Source organism: Prorops nasuta, unplaced genomic scaffold (assembly GCF_024137725.1).
Source record: "Prorops nasuta isolate Cenicafe-Biocafe unplaced genomic scaffold, Cenicafe_Pnas_1.2 PNAS00004, whole genome shotgun sequence".
Lineage (NCBI taxonomy): Eukaryota > Metazoa > Arthropoda > Insecta > Hymenoptera > Bethylidae > Prorops > Prorops nasuta.
This window is the reverse complement of record NW_027116801.1, coordinates 7316854-7331711: the sequence shown is the minus strand read 5'-3', so window position 1 is coordinate 7331711 and position 14858 is coordinate 7316854. Positions and strand designations below refer to the sequence as shown.

Here is a 14858-nt window from a genome sequence, read left to right as displayed (position 1 = left end):
TTGGCATTGAAATTGTCACTGTAATTTGTTCACTCTGTTCTGTCAGTTTTCATAATAGGAATCTGCTTCTCTCTGATATTATTTGTATCATTGCTGTTACTACTGCTGATGTTTAGAACTTGCAGTTCTTGATTCTCAACTTCAACACGTTTTTCATAGCTATTCCAAGGCTGCTCGCGCGAACTTCCAAATATTTGATAAACAACAAACCCACCTATTGAATTGATAGCAGCTATTATGTAAACTATTTTCCAGGAGGATACCGTTTGCTAAAAAAGATATATATGTAGCTTCAGTTTTATTCGATTACCTCCTATCTTTGAATATAAAGAATTTTCAATTTTTTGATAGTTAAGTAAAGGTACATTGTAATTCATATAGTAAATTAAGTATTGTTTTAATATATTTAATTTCAGATTTAGACTTACATTATTATTTGTCAAAATTCCAACGATGAGCGGAGAAATATAACTTCCGTTAATAGCAATTAGCCCACCGAGTCCTAGCAAGACACTGGCATAATTTGGACTAAGATCAACAAAATTAGCTAAAGTGGATGCGGATATAGCTCCGTTGAATGCGATTCCCATAAGCATCAATACAGCGGCTATTATCGGCTGACCACCACTATATCCTAGGGCTAGTATAAAAACACCCTGGACAGCGCAGCAGACAAATGTTGCTAATTTCCTCACATTTTTTAATTTTACTTTGTTGGTTTGCAAGAGCCAATCGCACATCAACGAAAATCCATAGGAGAAGATCATCCTCAGCAAATGCGGTATTCCAGAGAGAAAACCAGTCTGAAAACAACAAAATCGTACAGAACTTTTACCAAACTTTTTATGTTCTGTAGCTTCTGAAGGATGAGTAACGTAAATTTAACGATAAATGTGCATGATTATACATTGATCGCAGTGTTATTTCCAAACTTATTATTTTATTTAGGCATAATAGATGAAATTTATACCGCGTTGAGTTGCCATCCATGTATAAACCTGAAATAAGTTGGTGATTGAGTCATTAAAGTGAGGAAGCCCCAAGCGGAGCCCCAATGTGCAGCGATAGTGGCCCAAACTGGACGAGAAGTCAATATTGCTTTCCATGGTACTTGCGTCGTCTCTTCGTTTATCGAATTTGAGAGATTTTCCAAAATGTAGTTCTTCTCTCCGTCGGAAATTCGTGGATGCTCCTGCGGAGTGTCATACACCAGTATCACCCAGAAACAATACCTATAACATTTTACGAAATTGTTATTAGGTGAATATTAACAATAAAACAATATTAACAGATAATAGATAACTGCAGTATCCAAGTAATTTAAAATACCAAATGACACCGATGCCTGAAGTAATGTAAAAGGCATAAGCCCAGCCAATCGAATCGCTAATAATTGCACATAATGGGTAAGTAAATGCGGCACCAATAGAACTCCCTAAAAAACAATTACTCTTAATAACAGAGCACTTGATATATTTATTTACTTATTCTTAAACATTAGAATCGACTTTCATTCACCCAAATATGCGCTGACAAATCTGCTTCTTTCGAATTGTGGAATCCATTTCGCTGTCATATCGTGCATAGAAGGCCAAGCTGAGCCCTAAAAATTAGCGCGTCTTATTATTAAAGTAATACCAATTTTTAAGATAACTTGAGGGGTATATTTAAATTGTGCTATTTTTATGAAAATAATATAATGATTTAATATTGATTTGCGGCGATAACGACGCATTTTTAACATAGAGAAATAAGAAAATAAAGATAAAGACAGATTAAGCATATACCGCTATTAAACCTTGAAGGGAACGTAAAGCGATAAGAAAATGGATATGGTATCTAGCAGCTACAGGTATGAAAAAACCGATAATGGCAGTGAGAAAATTCGCCCAGCCAAATACAAATTTTGTGCCATATTTTCTTGCCAGAAGTCCTCCAGGAATCTGAAAAAGCCAATGTAGCCAGTAATAGGCACCCAGTACTAATCCTTGCTCGTATTCGCTCCAATAAATTCGATCATTGCCCTGAAAAATGTCATCTTATCATTTTTGTTCATTTTAATTATAACTTCTACTCTTTTTACATTTTTACGGTATCCTTTTATAAAAATAATAAAGAGAAATAAACGTTAGATCGAGAGAGGAGGAAGTAAACCCAAGTAAACAATTATATATCTTTTGAAGGAGTAGAATAATACCCTACAGATATTTTATTTTGTGTCAATTTAATCTTTTTCGTGGAAAATATCAAGCTTACCTCGTCCAGTTGAAAATTTACAGTCAATTTGTTTGTTGTTGATTCGGTCAAATGATTTAAATGAATTGTGGAATTTGTAACATTTTGTAAAACTTCGTATTGCAAAGTGGTTGTTGGTTTTGAACGTGTCATGACCATAGCGACGATGGTCAGATTCAAATTAATTCTCAACATGTAATTTACAGCAAAGCCACAAAATACCAAGCACCAAAGTATATTTCTGCATGATAATAACTCCTTTTTGTATTGGGAGTTGACTGAAATAATAGAAAAAATACTTAAACACTTAATTTGGTCAATGAATTCTATATATACCTATAAAGAAAGGAACAGTTGCATCAATTATAACAAGCAGAGTACACAAAAAATAAAATAGTCTCTAAAATTGACGTGATCTAAATTTTTGTACAAATTAGAATGACAAAAAAAATAAATTAATTTATTAAGGAAACTTTGTGAACTGAAATTTAAGCGGTAAATCAAATTTGTTAGCGCTGGCAGAAAACTGTACTTTAATTTCAGTAAAGCATTTAGTTCAAATAAATAAAACAATTAAACTATCAAATTATGTTTAAATTAACACAATAATTCCAGCTTTTATATCTAACTGAAAAAATTTGCTATTAATAATCGTTCTTGAAAAAGGTGAAAATTATCCGAAGTTTGTAGATTATTCTACCGTTTGTCAGAGTTAAGATTAACTAAACAAATTTAAACAGCTATTGCAAATATTAGTATCGTATAAATGCAAAAGAAAATAAGGATTTTTAGTGCGTCTCTTTAATATAATATGGCTATATTGTTGTTTTTATTATTATGTTTATAAAAAATAATCAGAATTTTTACTTACTTCTTGATGATCTCTTCATGCTTATTCTAAGAAAAACTATTTTTACAGTAAGTTTAAAAACATATCATAAAAAATGTTTGATTTGTAATGCAAAATGAAAAATGAAACATTAGAGAAGCATAGACGTATGATAATAATAAATGGTAAAATGAATAAATTAAAAACAGAAGAGAAAAATAACTTCCATGTCTATTTCACGATTTTTATTATATAGGCAATTGTGTATGCCGCGGTTTACTTCTATCGTGCCGAACACTGAGGAACTGTTCTTCTGGCACAAATGTTGGTAGACTGGCAAATCATCAGGAGCTTCTTCACAGAATACAAGATAAGACTAGCCATTTAAAACGTTTATCTCCAATTGAACGAAAATAATCTAATATTTAAATAATGAATTAAGAAGATAGATATTTCAAATGAGAGAATAATGATGGTTATTGTAAAGGCGAAAAAAATAGGAAACCAAAAGAAAAAGTCAAAATGCTCCAGGTAAAAATAATCAATCTGATATGTTAAAATGAGTTTTCAGTTTATAAGCTTGTTAATTATTTCAAACTTGATGAGAATTTATCATATACCATTTGCTATATTATTTGTAAGCATGAAAGTAGAAATGTTTAGAAAAAGATAATAATGATGGCTACTGTAAAGCGAAAAAACTGGGAGAAAAAAAATAATCACAATGATTCAAGTAAAAACATGTATCTTATACGTTAAAATCAAATTTTATATATAAGCTCCTTAGTAATTTATGTAATCAAAGAACATGGTATATTTTTAATACACCTTACAGAAATCAAATATTAGCGAGACAAGGCGTTACATTCATTTTCGTTGCATAACAAAATTATACTGCAGTGCATTAAACAAACGTGTGACGCATATTCGTTGAGTTTGATAGAGCTACAAAATATCTCTAATCTAAAAATTACATCTTTATGTCGGTGCCATTTTGTAACACTAAATGTACCGACAATTTTTTATACACGTGTTTACATTTGAAACCGGTCATTAGACTGTTAATGATGCCTTTAGTATCAAGGATGTATCATTCATGTAGGCAAAATTCTTTTATTTTTTTGGGATCAATTTTCAAAAGAGTATAAACCTTTTCATACAATTTTTATAAGACTCATTGATACCATTTATATTAATACTAAAGATATTCATTAAACTAAATATTCAATAACGGTGTCAACTTATTGTTTCTTCTAATTCATTGTGAATTGCATAAATGCGCTAAAAATGGAAATTGAAAATTTAACTGCAACAAGTCATAATCAGTAAATAAACAATTTTATATATCACACATAAAATAATGTCTAAGAAAAAAAATGTTGTTGATCTATCCCATAGCCATAAGTGATTAATTAATGCTAAAATATATGTGCTATGTTTTATCAGGTAAAGTCTCATCTGAATTGGTCGACTTTACATTTATAATTAGAAAAGAGTTGTTTCTAAACTGATATTACCGGATGCCATGAGAACTGTCAATTCTGAAATGCGTATTTTTAATTTGAATTATTAATCACAGACAGTTTATCGCAGCTTCTTTCTTATTTTCCTTGCAAAATAAAAAGTTTTAAAAGCAGCATTTAGCACATATGAACACTAAAAAATTAAACAATAATTCAATAAGTGTCCTTTGGCCAAACTCAAAACATTTAGTATAAAATCAACAATTATCTTCTATGAAAACATCCTGATTAATTAAAAATGATTTTTTTGTTGTTCCAATTATTTTAAATATTGGTCTCTATTTAACGATACCTCTAGCACTTCTTGTACGACGATTAGATATTAATTGACCGATTGATCGACCTGAATTGATATTACCAATTCTTTTTGGAAAAATCACATAACTTATATATTAATATTTTTCGCTAAGCTTCGTGCAACGTAAAAAATAAATCAAACGAACCGAGTATACAATGTTAACGTGGTTCTATTAAAATTGGAAAGTCTGTAGATTTAAATAACATAAAAGATTCTTATTCACGATGTTTCCACTAACAATTAAGCATGCATTTAATTGCAAGTTATCGACCAAATTTTTGGAAATAATGTTCGAGTGTTGTTTTAAATGGATAAAAGTGGAAACCATGCTGTTGCGTGATAATTTTATAAAATTGAAATACTTAAAATCTGCCCATGGTATTGAAAAACAAAATATCGAAATTGTAAACATTCTATTTTCCGAAAGCGTTAAAAGATATAGATATAGCCGAATTAAATTTAAAGATATTTATTCCATGAAATTCGGTATAGCTATTATATGTAAAAGCTACGTATTTATTGTCATTATTGTTAATGGAAATCGTTTTTAAATGCTTTTGAAATTAATATTTTAAATTGTATAAATTCCAGTTTACCTTCTTAATGTGGTTGTAAACATTCTTTCCCCTGTATGCTCAGTTGAGTTTTGAGACTTAATAGAACCACCATTAAATTAAGGAGAACTTAAACTAAATATTTCATAATTTCTACAAATTATATACGCACATTTGCGCGCAATGTGCGTACGATGTGATCAAGTTTGCATAAATGCCATTTTCTGATACTGAGTACGTTTACAAGTAAATATGATAGTAATAACGAATGTAGAAGAAACTAAAGGCCAAAGCCTTTTATTTTCTCTCGTAAAATTAGGGACGCAAAAGCTGTCTATTCCAGTGACCATATCAAAGCTGCTTACTCCTCCTTCTCAGCCTTTTCCATATCTTGTTTTTCTTCTCCTACATCGGAAGAATTCCCTTCGAATTTCGGCCCTGGAGCCTCATCTCCTTCTAGTACTATTTCCTCTGGATCTGGTGCACGTGGAAGAAACTCCTCATCGGGGTACATTGATTTAAAAATATTCTTAGCCTGAAAAACAATTAAGTTAAACAAATAATTGTTCCATACATCGGAACTCTATATTTTAATTATTAATTATATTTCCTTCCTTGTACAAAAACTTACTTGATTCACAGCAAAATCAAAATCAAGTTCCAAGTCTGGGCCAGAAGCCAGATATATGTTGTGAGGGGCCGAATTGCCGAGCTCAATATCACTAGCAGGCAAATTCAAGTACAAAGACCATAAAACTTGGGGCTTTGAAACTCCACCAATTGTTTCCTTTGTTTGTTGATCACCCTATGTGTAAATTGTGTAATTAATATAAAGATAAGATGTCTAACTAGGAATCAATCGATACCGATATATAAGGTCCTTTAATCAAAACCACCTAGAGCATAAATGCAAAAAGATATGTAACTCTGTAACTATAAGTGATAGTAAAATTTTGCTTAGAACATCTTCCAAACGTCTTATTATTTGCATTCACAGAAAGGTTTATTAAATATTTTTACAACTTTAATTAATACGGAGAAGCACTTCTTCTTTCATCTATGTTCTGGAACGTTGTAATCGGTGTATCCTATATATAAGCTGAGTATAAAGAGAGTCCGCTGCTACCCTCTATATTTCTGAAACGGTTAAGAATTCCACAAAACGTAAAATATGTACTTGATTATTTAAAGGGACTAATGTTTTAACGAGGTAGGTAGTAGTCCTTTTCAAAGGAAATGTAAGGAAGCCACCCCTTTAATAATTTTAAATGGAGCCACCCATTTTTTATAACATGTTCTTATAGCTCATCTTGAAGTTTTTTAAAATACTATATGAATTTATCATGTCATCCAATCAGTCAATAGATATTTCAATTTAAAATTATAAATAGATGAACGACTACTTGTGTTTATGCGTAATGGTCGCTCACATAACTTCAGCCAAACCCGTACTTATGTGCAAATGCAAATTGAAATATTTAGTAAATTCTTGAATGTAATTATAAATTCATATAGTATTTTGGAAAGCTCTCAAGATAAGTTATAGGAATATACAATAAAAAATGGAGGGTTCCACTTAACTTTAACAGGTACATTCACCCCTCCCCCTTTGAACTTACTTAAAGCAGTAGCCTCTTCAAATAATCAAACACATGTTATGCGACTTTTCGGAATTTTTAATCGTTTCAAAAATATACGGTATGAAAACGATTTTTATGTTTACCCTGTAGATATATATCGACATATTAACTATTGTAATGATTATATAAAATTAAATTTCGAATATCGATCGATCATCACTGTTAGCTTAATATTGTGTGTGGCCAAATATCTATACTTGTTTGTCTTATACCTGAACATGTTGTTTGTTAGGGGACACAGTTTGTGTGTGTGAATCCGTCAGACTTCTACCAAGATTTGATACAAATGGCTCTGTTCTCAAGAATTTGCTTACAATGTAAGCTAGATCTTCCTTTGCAGTTTTTGTTCGCTTGCAAGTCATGTGAACCATAACTGGTTTAAACAAAAATAGAATTGTTAAGATTTTATTTATTATTTTACAATAAATAAAACTCACATAATCCTTGAGGGCAAGCATTTGTTGATGGTCCCAATTCTATCAGTGTAACAGCCTCCTGATCAGGTTCCTCTGGAGGGTAGTATAAAAGAGTAAGATTCTCTTTTTCACCTTGCATAATCGATCTATAAAAACGGAAATTGATAAATAAACTATGAATTTACTTTTTTAAGAATAAACAAAAAGTCATTTTTGTCAACTTACTTATCTGTAATAAAAATACCACGAGAAATTTGATTTTTGCCTTCCGAAGCAACAAATTCTGGCGGCAAATGTCCTTGACCTACAACCAAATGTCCCAACTCCAATCTCTGTTTTCCTGTAACTACAGCCACACATTTGTCCCCTTTAACCACTACTCTATCTAGTTGCCTTTTTAAACAATATACTCCCCCAAATACTGCACAAAGTCTAAAAAAATATAAGTTTGAATTAATTATGTCTTAAAATACTAAATAATTTTTGTTGTATACACTCACCTGCAAAAGCATTGAGGTAATTCTCCACTACCATACATAGGCCACAAAAATGGTGTATTCCCATATCGTCCAAGACTATTTAAGAAATGTTTTGTGCGATTAACGCCGTCCCTACATGATGTTTTCTCTGTAGCCATTGCGATTGCTTGTACCACATAATGCTTCACTATTGGTGTTAGATTTTTTGTATTAAGGTATTCTATGAATGTCTTATCACGATAATCTGTAATTCCAATTACATTTTATTAATGAGCAGGATCAACTAACTCTTATGGTCCTATTTGTGATTAGCTGTTCAAAATGGTACCATCAAATTCGGGACTATCTGCTCCTTGCTCCATACAAGATGTTAACAACTGCATAAGCATTCTCTTTTCAATCACACTAACAGTTTTATTCGCAAATACGTCAGCCCGTGAGCAAGGAACTTGTGCCAGTTTTCCATCCATAAAAGTTGCTACTCTTGAAACAGCTCTGAATTCAGCATAACGAGCAATATTACTGGATATTAATAATTCAACCAATTCACCACGTGCAAATAATAACTGTAAACAAAGGTAAGCCATTCATAAATTTTCTCCACTTTAATACAAATTATTTAAATAATTAAAACATACTTTTGGGGCTAAATCAATATTAAACCTCCTATATTCTTTTTTAATCCTGTCTATACTCCATTGTTTCACAGGCTCTTTTTTTTCTTTGTCAGTTTTCTCTAAGCCTTCTACATTAACATTATCTCCAGAGCCTTCTGTTTGAGTATCTTTAGAAGACACATCAGGTAGTTCTGCTTCACTAAAATAATAATTTTTAATAAAAATTTATACAACAATTTTTATATTTCAATAAAAGATTTAACATTTATTTAATTTAAATATTACAAAATTTTGTATTCAACATTTATATTATAAAGTGAGATGAAAATTTCTACCAATCTGATACTTACGTTGTGATATACCACTGCTCTTCAATATTTTCAACAGTCGAATATTGATCGCTAGCTTTCAAAAATGTTTCCCCATCCTTTATGCTAATATTAGCTTCATTATTTCTGTTTTTGGCAGCTTTCAAGTCATCAATCCACTTTTGTAGACCATCAAAATTAAATGTAGCCCAAAGGCCTCCATAATATTCATTGCTATTAAAAATGAAATATTTAAGAAAAGAACAATTTTCAAAAATAAAATACATGAATTTTTTTTCTTCTTTGCTATTTGTTGAAACAACCACAAATTTAATAATAAAATAATAAGTTCAAATTTACTGAACAGAAAGCATTTTAAAGTTTTCTTAGCAGAAAAATGAGTAAAAAGGAATTAAAGGACAGACTTGAAATAGATGACTAAATGATAATAATAAAATATAAATTAAATATAAGATAGTACAAAGGGATATGTAGAGAAGTTGGTGTTCACCTGTCTAAATGCAAGACTTTTTTACCAATCCGGCTAGCAGCTGCTGCCACTATAGACTCTGTCATACCTAAAAAGCATTAACATTATAAATTACTGATCAAAAGAACTAACAATGAGAGAAAATCTTTATTTGATATCAAAAGTATGGTAAAAATCAATACCTGTTCCTACTACAACTACATCATACTCGGTCGGCAGGTCATCCTCCATGGTTCTCTCTTGAATTTACAATGTATTTAAGGAAAATCAGACCTTTCGGTTACCACCTCTGAATAACAGTTATAAATCTCTTAATTCATGACAGTACGGGCCGCTTACGGATCTCTAAACTGTTCTAAGTATTCTTAGTTTTTGCACACCCACGTTTACACTTGAAGATTGCGAGTTTCAGCGGTTTCAGTCTTTCAGCTTTTTTTGCAGAAGTTTGACAGGTCGACGGCCAACAGCGGCAACAGCATATATGTATATACATATATAGCTGTCACTTGCGATATCGGATATTTCAATTCGATATAAATATCGATTAATATCGAAATATCGATAAGCTCGAAATTTATGGAGCGACACAACAGGGTTTTTAGGGCCGATTGTTCCACCTATTGACATAATTGACAAACGTCTGGATAAATTTATCCGTTTGGTAAGGCTTGAAATTGAATAGAATTTACTACAGTTTGTTAATTTTACCAAGCAGATAAATTTTACTACCAATAGGTGGAAAAACCGGCCCTAAAGGAGATTTCGTCTTATTTGACTATAGTAAATTTTACTATAGTCAAATTACTGTTTTCCATTTAATTTAAATATTAAACGTAGTAACCAAGATTAATTGAGTAAAATGACATTTATAATGAATAATAAAAGCAATTAAACTAAAATAACCATTAAATTGAACTATCTACGCTTTTATTAATTATAATAATGTATAGTAAGTGCTTCATTGCTATAATTAAATAACACAATCCTATGGGCCGTATGTACAGTAATCGCCAGGTATGGCTTTCCCATAATTTTTCGATGCTTTTAGGAATCGCATTAAAAAGACCAGCGCTTTTACTTCGCGCACTTAACTCACTCGCTTGCTTCGTTCGTATGTATATACTACAACTATAAATTGAATCGTGTGTGCTTACAGCTATAGTGTATAGTAATCATTTTCCATGTTAAATTACAGAGTGAAGCTAGCTGAACCACACACGATTCAATTTTCCACTGAATTCCCACTGTGCAAGTGTGCACTACATACACCATAGGAAATTGATTCGGCGACCTTTCAGTTAACTTCACTTCGTACTTTCTCTACGAATTTCAAAGACGGCGATCAATTTTCCACAGTGTCTATACACTATTAAAAAAACTTATAAAAAACTTCGCCTGAGCTCGGTAAATTTCGTTATACACGTCAGATGTAAGCGGGAACTATAAATAGTATAAATGCAGACATTTGTTTAACAGAACATCATTTATTATAACATGCAGATGTCTTAAAATATTTATTAACTACATTTTTTATTGTAAATTAATTGCAAAACAGTATATATAATGACGATATTCACTTATAAAAGAATTATTTTTAAACGGCACTACGCGACACGAATTTTTTAAATGTCACTACACGGCGTGGAATTTTTAAACGCGCATTAATTTTAGAATAAGATCGTCTAATGTATAACAAATATTATTTTATTAAACTGTAGTGAGTTCATTTTATAGTTCATTTAACTTCAAAATAAAATGATGAGAATTATGGGTTAAGAGAGTCCTTGAGTCTTCTACTCTTAATCGTGCAAGCACTCAATACACACACGCGTGTGCTGCACACTGATAATTTTTACGAGTTTTCTAATTATTACACTTCTTTTACAAATGAAAGCTTTTATTTTCATCACATACAGTATTCCATTAAATTATTGTATTATATAAAATCAATAATAATGAATGAAAATTTACTTAAAATTAATTAAACTGTAACAAAATAATTTATTTTAAATAAATTTACATAGATTTATTAAAGAGCGGTAAAATTTTATTAACATAATAATAAAATAGCACGTATTTGATGAAAATAAAACACTACATTATTTTTAATCGCGACTAATGCGAAATAAATGTCAGTGGTTATAAAAAGAAACAGCGCGATTTACTGACAACTCATACGCGGAAATTTGATAGATAAACTGAAACTCGCGCTTCAAAAAAATACCATCCGGAACAGGTACTACTCGTTAAGATTCTTTTTCAATGGCTTTTAAAACGCTAAATTTGCCATATGATATAAAATTGTTAACATTGCAATGTATTAGCATAAGTATTTTCGAAAAAATGGTCAATCCGTACTTGGCAAAATAATCATTTTAAAAGTTGGTGAAAGAGATCCTACTCATACCGATAGCAGTCGCAACTGATTTGCGGAATATTTCAAATTGCAACCAATCAGGTGCGATTGCTAATTAACCCGCCCACAATAAGCGATACCTGTTCCGCATAGCCCTCTCGCGTAGCGGGTACATCAACTCAGTTATTAATTATCCGCGTACCGGTCGTCAGTGGATCCCGCGTTGTGGTTTTTCGTATCCACTGAGTACTGACATTTAGTTTAAATTAGTCGCGATTAAAAATAATTTAATGTTCTATTTTCATCACATATGAGCTATTTATTTTATAATATTAATAAAATTGTGCCGCGTTTTATAAAATTTAAATAAATTTAATTAGCTTTTATTATTTATATACAAACAATTTAAATTTATTTAAGATTTTATTAATTATTATTAATTTCTAAATAAATTTAAAATTCTGGTTAAAATTTTTTAATAGTGTTGGGCAATTATAAGTATTCGGCATTGGTGACGATAAATTGTTTAAAAATTTAACTTTTCTATATAATTTCCGCATATTTAATTATGTCAAGAGGGAAATTTAAGTAATACAGTTGGGATATTTTAATAGAATATATAGTAATGACTGCAGTGTGTGATGAAAATAAAAGCTTTTATCTGTGTGTAATTCGCGTAATAAATAGAAAATTTGTGACTACAGTTAGTGTGGAGCGTGTCTATTGTGTATGTGTGTGTGAGTGCTGCAGCGAATAAAGACAGAAGCCTCAAAGACTGTTAAAGCCTGTCAGTTTTACTTTAATTATATTAAAGTTAAATAAATTAAAATTAACTCTATAAAATTACATGCAATAATTTATTTCTGTTACGGTTAGCGACTTCACTAAAGAGTGAGAGAGCGCGTTTAAAAATGTCACGTATAGGAGTGTCGTTTGAAAAATCCGAGTCTCGTAGTGTCAGTCGATAAGTGCTCGTCGCGGAGTGCGGTTGTCCCGCGTAGTACACGTTTAAAAGAAATCGCGTAGCGCACTGCTACTTTAAAAATCCGACTCTGTAGTGTCAGTCGTGAACTGCTCGTCGCGTAGTGCGGTTCTTCCGTGTAGTGTACGTTTAAAAGAAATTGCGTAGCGCACTGCTACTTTAAAAATCCGAGTCTGTAGTGTCAGTCGCGAACTGCTCGTCGCGTAGTGCGGTTGTCCCGGTAGTGTACGTTAAAAAGAAATCGCGTAGCGCACTGCTACTTTAAAAATCCAAGTCTCGAAGTGTCAGTTGTGAAGTGCTCGTCGCGTAATGCGGTTCTCTCGCGTAGTGTTCGTTAAAAAGAAATCGCGTAGCGCACTGCTACTTTAAAAATCCGAGTCTGTAGTGTCAGTTGTGAACTGCTCGTTGTGTAGTGCGGTTGTCCCGGTAGTGTTCGTTAAAAAGAAATCGCAGAGCGCACTCCTGATTTAAAAATACGAGTCTCGAAGTGTCAGTTGTGAAGTGCTCGTCGCGTAGTGCGGTTCTCCCGCGTAGTGTACGTTTAAAAGAAATCGCGTAGCGCACTGCTACTTTAAAAATCCGAGTCTGTAATGTCAGTCGTGAACTGCTCGTCGCGTATTGCGGTTGTCCCGGTAGTGTACGTTAAAAAGAAATCGCGTCGCGTAGCGCACTGCTACTTTAAAAATCCGAGTCTGTAGTGTCAGTCGTGAACTGCTCGTCGCGTAGTGCGGTTGTCCCGGTAGTGTACGTTAAAAAGAAATCGCGTCGCGTATTGCCTTTTGAATAATCCGAGTTTCGAAGTGTCAGTCGATAAGTGTTCGTCGCGGAATGCGGTTGTCCCGCGTAGTATACGTTGAAATAAAATTCGCGTCGCGCAAACCGTTTGAATAATCCGAGTCTCGTTGTGTCAGTCGTGAAGTGCTCGTCGCGTAGTGCGGTTCTCCCGCGTAGTGTACGTTTAAAAGAAATCGCGTAGCGTACTGCTACTTTAAAAATCCGAGTCTGTAATGTCAGTCGTGAACTGCTCGTCGCGTAGTGCGGTTGTCCCGGTAGTGTACGTTAAAAAGAAATCGCGTCGCGTAGCGCACTGCTACTTTAAAAATCCGAGTCTGTAGTGTCAGTCGTGAACTGCCCGTCGCGTAGTGCGGTTGTCCCGGTAGTGTACGTTAAAAAGAAATCGCGTCGCGTAGTGCCTTTTGAATAATCCGAGTTTCGAAGTGTCAGTCGATAAGTGTTCGTCGCGGAGTGCGGTTGTCCCGCGTAGTATACGTTGAAATAACATTCGCGTCGCGCATACCGTTTGAATAATCCGAGTCTCGTTGTGTCAGTCGTGAAGTGCTCGTCGCGTAGTGCGGTTCTCCCGCGTAGTGTACGTTTAAAAGAAGTCGCGTAGCGCACTGCTACTTTAAAAATCCGAGTCTGTAATGTCAGTCGTGAACTGCTCGTCGCGTATTGCGGTTGTCCCGGTAGTGTACGTTAAAAAGAAATCGCGTCGCGTAGCGCACGGCTACTTCAAAAATCCGAGTCTGTAGTGTCAGTCGTGAACTGCTCGTCGCGTAGTGCGGTTGTCCCGGTAGTGTACGTTAAAAAGAAATCGCGTCGCGTAGTGGCCTTTTGAATAATCCGAGTTTCGAAGTGTCAGTCGATAAGTGTTCGTCGCGGAGTGCGGTTGTCCCGCGTAGTATACGTTGAAATAACATTCGCGTCGCGCATACCGTTTGAATAATCCGAGTCTCGTTGTGTCAGTCGTGAAGTGCTCGTCGCGTAGTGCGGTTCTCCCGCGTAGTGTACGTTTAAAAGAAGTCGCGTAGCGCACTGCTACTCAAAAAATCCGAGTCTGTAATGTCAGTCGTGAACTGCTCGTCGCGTAGTGCGGTTGTCCCGGTAGTGTACGTTAAAAAGAAATCGCGTCGCGTAGCGCACTGCTACTTTAAAAATCCGAGTCTATAGTGTCAGTCGTGAACTGCCCGTCGCGTAGTGCGGTTGTCCCGGTAGTGTACGTTAAAAAGAAATCGCGTCGCGTAGTGCCTTTTGAATAATCCGAGTTTCGAAGTGTTATTCGATAAGTGTTCGTCGCGGAGTGCGGTTGTCCCGCGTAGTATACGTTGAAATAACATTCGCGTCGCGCATA

At 33.5% G+C, this 14858-nt stretch overlaps 2 protein-coding genes across 2 annotated transcripts; both read right to left on the bottom strand.

Annotated features, from left to right (window-relative positions):
• Positions 1-21: 21 nt before the first annotated feature.
• On the bottom strand, positions 22-3565 carry NaPi-T (Na[+]-dependent inorganic phosphate cotransporter). Its single transcript, XM_066725762.1, has 8 exons — positions 3107-3565; positions 2257-2513; positions 1788-2024; positions 1519-1603; positions 1330-1435; positions 971-1232; positions 429-803; positions 22-269 (listed from the first exon to the last, which is right to left on the bottom strand). The coding sequence occupies exons 1-8, from the start codon at positions 3123-3125 to the stop codon at positions 30-32; spliced, it is 1581 nt and encodes a 526-aa protein (XP_066581859.1). The 5' UTR covers positions 3126-3565; the 3' UTR covers positions 22-29.
• Positions 3566-3798: 233 nt separating this feature from the next.
• Positions 3799-9846, bottom strand: Rep (Rab escort protein). Its single transcript, XM_066725210.1, has 11 exons — positions 9572-9846; positions 9411-9477; positions 8942-9133; positions 8613-8790; positions 8303-8540; positions 7996-8218; positions 7721-7927; positions 7517-7641; positions 7292-7452; positions 6071-6244; positions 3799-5974 (listed from the first exon to the last, which is right to left on the bottom strand). The coding sequence occupies exons 1-11, from the start codon at positions 9618-9620 to the stop codon at positions 5801-5803; spliced, it is 1788 nt and encodes a 595-aa protein (XP_066581307.1). The 5' UTR covers positions 9621-9846; the 3' UTR covers positions 3799-5800.
• Positions 9847-14858: the final 5012 nt, after the last annotated feature.